The sequence below is a fragment of the Hibiscus syriacus genome, unplaced genomic scaffold (assembly GCF_006381635.1).
Source record: "Hibiscus syriacus cultivar Baekdansim isolate YM2019G1 unplaced genomic scaffold, ASM638163v2 tig00005406_pilon, whole genome shotgun sequence".
Classification (NCBI taxonomy): domain Eukaryota; kingdom Viridiplantae; phylum Streptophyta; class Magnoliopsida; order Malvales; family Malvaceae; genus Hibiscus; species Hibiscus syriacus.
The window spans coordinates 6,862,891-6,868,890 of record NW_024062056.1 but is presented as its reverse complement, the minus strand read 5'-3'; the positions used below and the strand labels follow the sequence as shown (position 1 = coordinate 6,868,890).

General features: G+C 27.1%; 1 protein-coding gene across 1 annotated transcript; it reads left to right on the top strand.

Annotated features, from left to right (window-relative positions):
- Window positions 1–2,757: 2,757 nt before the first annotated feature.
- On the top strand, window positions 2,758–4,634 carry LOC120199336 (protein cornichon homolog 4-like). Its single transcript, XM_039200451.1, has 4 exons — window positions 2,758–3,061; window positions 3,685–3,866; window positions 4,337–4,459; window positions 4,583–4,634. The coding sequence occupies exons 1-4, from the start codon at window positions 2,990–2,992 to the stop codon at window positions 4,617–4,619; spliced, it is 414 nt and encodes a 137-aa protein (XP_039056382.1). The 5' UTR covers window positions 2,758–2,989; the 3' UTR covers window positions 4,620–4,634.
- Window positions 4,635–6,000: the final 1,366 nt, after the last annotated feature.

Sequence of the window (6,000 nt, the reverse complement as noted above, 5' to 3'; positions counted from 1 at the left end):
CACTGGTCACTTAGGTAGTTTTCATTTTATCTTTTAAATAGAAAACCAAACTTTTGTAATTAAGATTACAAAGTTAAATCGGTGATCAAAATTGAATGTACCATAAGAACCACCCGTATAATTTAACCAATTAAAATGTTTAACTTTTATTAATCAAAATAAAAGTGACAATAATATTAAATAATCTTTTAATTTTTTTAAATTTATTGAATGAATTTAATGGTTAAAGAGATTGTTGTTCTCTTTTGATCTTAAATTCAAATAATTGTATATTTATAGTGTACATGTGCATTGTTAATAATTAAACAGTATTATAAACAAGTACAACATTATAATCACTTCACATTATTAAAGAATTCTAATTTTCATTATTTAAAAAAAATATTTAACATTCTAATAATATAAAATTCAATACACCGTCCAAACCTCAAGGGCTTGTCTAAGGAAAAACAAACTATTATAAGGCTAAAAAACGACACAACTGAAAATTTGAAAGAAAAAAACCTTAACAAAACTGGTTTAGCGAGACAGGAAATTTAACTTATTTGTATTATATTTGGTTGTAACTATGTTAAAATAACTTAAAATGGTGTAATTGGAAAATCTATCTTACAAGTTAAAAGCGAAACACAAAATGTTATAAAACAAAATTGTTAATGTAGTAACATAATAGGCTACACCTAAAATGTTATAAACTGTAAAAAACTAAGCTATAAACAATAAATGTTATGAATATTATTAACATTTTAGGTTGTGCCTAAAATGTTACCAAAGTTTAAGCTAATGATGTCTTAGATACTACCACGATAAGAAAATAAGTCAAAAGTTGAAAATATTATGAATATATATAAGGAATACAATTGCACTTAAAAATGTCATGGTTCACTAAGAAATAAATTGTGATATGGAATATTAATATTTTTATTAATAAAATAGATTGTGGCCAAAAATGTCATGTTTCACTAAAAAATAGTTTGTGATCTGGAATGTTAATATTTTTATTAATAAAATGGGTTACACCAAGAATGCCATAGTTCAATAATAAATATGTCAGGTTGTGATATGGAGTGTTAATATTTTTATTGATAAAATGAGTTGTGTCCAAGAATTTCATGGTTCATTAAGAAATAGGTTATGATCTGGAATGTTAATATTTTTATTAATAAAATGAGTTTCTCCAAAAAAAAAAGTCATGATTCACTAAGAGATATGTTGCGATCCAGAACGTTAATATTTTTATTAATAAAATGAGTTGCTAACAAGAATGTTATGGTTCATTAAGAAAACAAGTTGTGATAGTGAATGTTAATATTTCTATTATAAAAAATTCGAAAGTATATATATTTTTTCAAAAGTATCGATACTTTCGAATTTAAAGAAAAACATGAAAAATGAGTAGGGTGCAAAGTATCGATATTTTTTCAAAAGTATCTTTACTTTTAAATTCGAAAGTTAAAATATCATTTTTCATTTTTTTTAAAATACTTTCGAATTTAAATAGAAACATGCAAAATGAGAAGGGTACAAAATATCAATACTTTTTTTAAAGTATTGATTCTTTTAAATTTGAAAGTTAAAATATCATTTTACATATTTTATTTAAATTCAAAAGTATCGATATTTTTTCAAAAGTATTAATACTTTATAATTTGAAAGGTAAAATATGATTTTCCATTTTTTAATTCAAAAGTATAAATACTTTTTCTAGAAATATCAATACTTTCGAATTTAAAGAAAAACATGAAAAACATAGAAAATGAGGAGACTGCAACGTATCAAATTTTTCCAAAAATACAAGAGCATAAGTATCGATATAAATAAAAAGTATCGAATCTCATAACATATGTATCGATATTTTAACTATCGATCATATTCATCAACTTGTTCAATATCTAAAAGTATCGATCATTATCACATAAGTATCAATATTTTAAATTTCGATCTTTTTATCAACTTTTTCAATTTTTAAAAGTATTGATATTTTAAATTTTAATCTTATCTTTAACTTTTTAATATTTAAAAGTATCGATAATAATATATTAAGTATCGATAATAATATATTAAGTATCAATATTTAAATTTTTGAACTGTTTTTTATATTTTGGGCGCAACCTATTTCATTATTAACATAACATTCTCAGTGAACTATGACATTCTTAGGTGTAACCTATTTCATTAACATATCGTAACTTATTTCTTGATGAAACATGACATTCTTGGATGCAACCAATTTTATTAAAAAAATATTAACATTACATATATCAATCTACTTTCTTGGTGAAATATAACATTTTTGGACACAACCTATTTCGTAACTTATTTCTTAATGGACTATGACATTATTAGACACAATTGTATTTTATATCTATATTCCTAACATTTTCAACTTTTAATTTATTTGGGAATATCAAATATTCTATCAGCTTAAATTCTTATAAAAAGTTAGGCATAACATAAAATATTAATAATATTCATATCATTTAGTATTTATAATTTTTTTTATCCCGTATAATATTTAAGTGTAATATGTTATATTACTTCGTCTGATAATTTTTTTTAATTTTAATTTATAATATTATAAATAACATTTTTAATTTATAATCATACTTATCAATCACGTACTTTATTAACCTTATTTTAGGTTATCATCGTAACATCCTGAATAATAATGCTTCATTTAATTTAAACTGAATACAAGTCGGAGTTGTAGATGTAAAACGTGAAATTGATCCAAAAATGGTTAAACAAACCCGAAAGTCTTCGAAGTCTTAAACTCAAAAACAGTCTTGCTTTGGCAACTTTTGGGCGGATACTTTAAGTGTTTTAAGGATTTACAGCAACAAGTCAAGCCAATAATAACCTTCATCATCGTCTCTTCCGTGTACCATCAGGGGAAAAACCGGTGTGCATTTGTCACCCACAGTAGCGTCTTCTTCTTGTTATCATCAAAGCAACAAGTCCAAGGTATAAAAGGAAGAGAAAGAGAGGCATGGTAGATCTCTTCATATGGCTTTTTTCTTTCTTCATTCTCGTTGCCCTCCTCGTTATCCTCGTATTTCAGGTCAATCCCCCTTTTCTAATCTTTCTTTTTTTTCTGGGTATTGCTTTCTTTTTGGTGGGTATTGATTGTTTTTGTAGATTCTTCATTTTATTTGTGTGCATTTATCTGGCTATGTTGAATTTCGTTGTACAAAATGGTGTGTTGTTTGGTGATTTGGGGTTTAAGTTTTGATTCCTGCAATCAAGTTTGAAAACTGAAATCTATCTGTTGTTTAACGCATTGATGATGTTATTGTTCATACATATTTGTTCTGGGGCAAAATCAGCCAATTACGGATGTGGGAAAAATTTCCCAAAATAGTGGTAGTCAGAATATATTTTTTCAAGTAAGGTTTTTTTTATAGTATGTCGGGGAAGATGCCGGAATTATAGGGCGTCTCCTACACGACGGCGATGACTTGGGAAGTTCACGCTCTTACTGGTCATGCACGGAGATCGAAAGATTCCGTGTTGTCCGACCGTCTTCTCCGAGCACTCCCTAGTTGAGAAAATAGAAAATCAATGGCAACACACTGCACACATGAATATTTTTTTCACTGCCTTATCTAGGCGTTTTTTTGCCATTGTTATGGTTATATTGAGAACTGAAAAGGGAAATTTAACAACTTGATGATTTTGGTGCAGCTCATATGCTTGGCTGATCTAGAGTTCGATTACATCAATCCTTATGACTCTTCATCGAGGATAAACAAAGTGGTGTTGCCGGAATTTATCCTCCAAGGATTTTTATGTTTGTTCTATCTACTAACGGGGCATTGGGTTATGTCACTGTTATGTGCTCCATATTTATACTACAATGTCAGACTGTAAGTTCTCCCTCTTCTTATTCTACGTTTTGTCATTGATGTAGCTCTTTTTGAGGAAAACTAGCTTTGGTTCAATGTATAATGCAAATTAAATTAAAGTGGAATTAAATTATAAGAGTATCTAATCAAGGTAAATCGTAGAATTTAATTCATGATTGGATCACATAACTTAGGATTATGGAAACAATAGAATATGGAATGCTTAGTTTTGCAAGTCACAAACAATATTATCTCTCTTCTGCCAAGTTAGATGGATTCGAGATTCTCATTTTGGTTACAATTTGACAGGTTGTCAAAGCCTTAAAAGATAATTCTTGTTTAAAACAAACTTTGTAGTAGTGATAAGAAGTGACGAATCCACATAGAACAGTGAGCCCTGTGAATAATAAAACTAGTAGACTATAATTTGTTGAGTAGTGTTAAAATCATGGATGGTTTGGGTTGTTTACCTAACTTACTCCTGTGATCAGTTACACTCGGAAACAGCACCTAGTAGATGTTACAGAGATATTCAACTTCCTTCATTGGGAAAAGAAGCAACGAATTTGTAAACTCGTCTATGTCGTCGTTCTCATATTCTTTGCTGTATTCTGGTATTTTTTTGTCTCCCTAATAGTATACGAGATGCTCCCTGTAAACATATATATATATATATATATATATATATATATATATCTCTTTAGTGCTAACTGAGAACTTTCATGTGCTTTTGTTAGGATGATCTACACTGCATTAGAAGATGTCGATGATTAACCGAAGATGAGGATGGCTTCTTTTTTTATTTAATCTTAAAACTGTTTGTTGATCTAAATTCTTGCATTTGGCTGTTCTTTTACAATCTTTTTTCAACTTGGTTTTGTTGTAACTGATATATAGCATAAATTTAAAGGTTGTATGATTGTGATGATTTCTAGTTTAGTTTTATTTACTCAGTTTGTCTCTTGCTTCTGAATTTGCTAACGGATGCAGGATTTTATATCGGGGGTGTTATCTCTTCGATATCATTTAAGCAACATAATCTCTTTTTTGTCAAATAAAAATATTAAAAAAAATAATACATGGGCCACTAACAAGGAAAGAAAAATGATGTTATAATTCGAAAAAAGTATATTATATCAGTCTCAACTGCCATCTTCAAATTTTTTTCATAATAAAAAAAATAACATTGATGATGTTTTTGTTAAAAAAGTAAATTTAATAACCAAAATAGAAAAAAATAAATTGGTGATTATAATTGTAGTTTACCCTTAATATTATTAAGAGAATGTATTCGTTGTTGTTTTTTTTTTACTTTCTTATTATTATCGTTGAATAAATTTAAAAATAATAACGTAAATCTATTAATTATTTATAAAATTTTAAAAGTAATATTTCAAATTATGATATGATTTAATTTTTTTATTAAGTTAAGATGTTTATAAAATAATATTTGTTCTATATACTCTCAATCATTTTATAATGAACGCTCAATCACCCATAATACAATCGTTAATGCTCGAATTTAAGACCTATAAAAATAACGAACCTCTAATATAATTTGATTCGTGCCTGATTTTTTTTAACCTTACCGTCAACAAAAAAAAAAAATTATGAAGTATCTATCGGTTGGGTTACTAAAAGGTTTATCTAGACATCAATAAATAAGTATGATAAAGTATATAAATGACCTTTTATCATAGGAAGTTATTTCATAGAGTTTTATAATCATGAGAATTAATAAAATGATGCTCTAATTATAGAGTAGTGATGTTTTGTTGAATATTCCGACTAATATAATATTTATATGTTTTAAGTTCGTTGGAAAATTGATAGTTGTCTAAGTTGGACATTAAATTATTGATTAGGATATAATAACATCTAATTTAAGAATAATTTGAGTTATATTTTGTGGATTGATTCTCCATTTATATTATGTCATCAAGCTAATGCTTGAAAGCAACGACGTTGCCTATAAATATCATATCTTTATCAACAGATTAACGTCTAGCTCAAAAATCATAAATTTTTTAACGAAAGTGACGAATTTGAAACACATGAATAACAGAGGGACTATTTTGTAACTCTTAATAGTCAGGATTAAAAAAGTATCCCCTTATAAGTAGGGGACCATTTGTGTACTTTACCCAAATAAGTA

Excerpts from the sequence above, each read along its gene's own strand:
- LOC120199336 (XM_039200451.1), top strand. The coding sequence starts at position 2,990 with ATGGTAGATCTCTTCATATGGCTTTTTTCTTTCTTCATTCTCGTTGCC. Across the intron at positions 3,867-4,336 it reads TTATACTACAATGTCAGACT|TTACACTCGGAAACAGCACC; the intron begins GTAAGTTCTCCC and ends TCCTGTGATCAG. Across the intron at positions 4,460-4,582 it reads ATATTCTTTGCTGTATTCTG|GATGATCTACACTGCATTAG; the intron begins GTATTTTTTTGT and ends TGCTTTTGTTAG.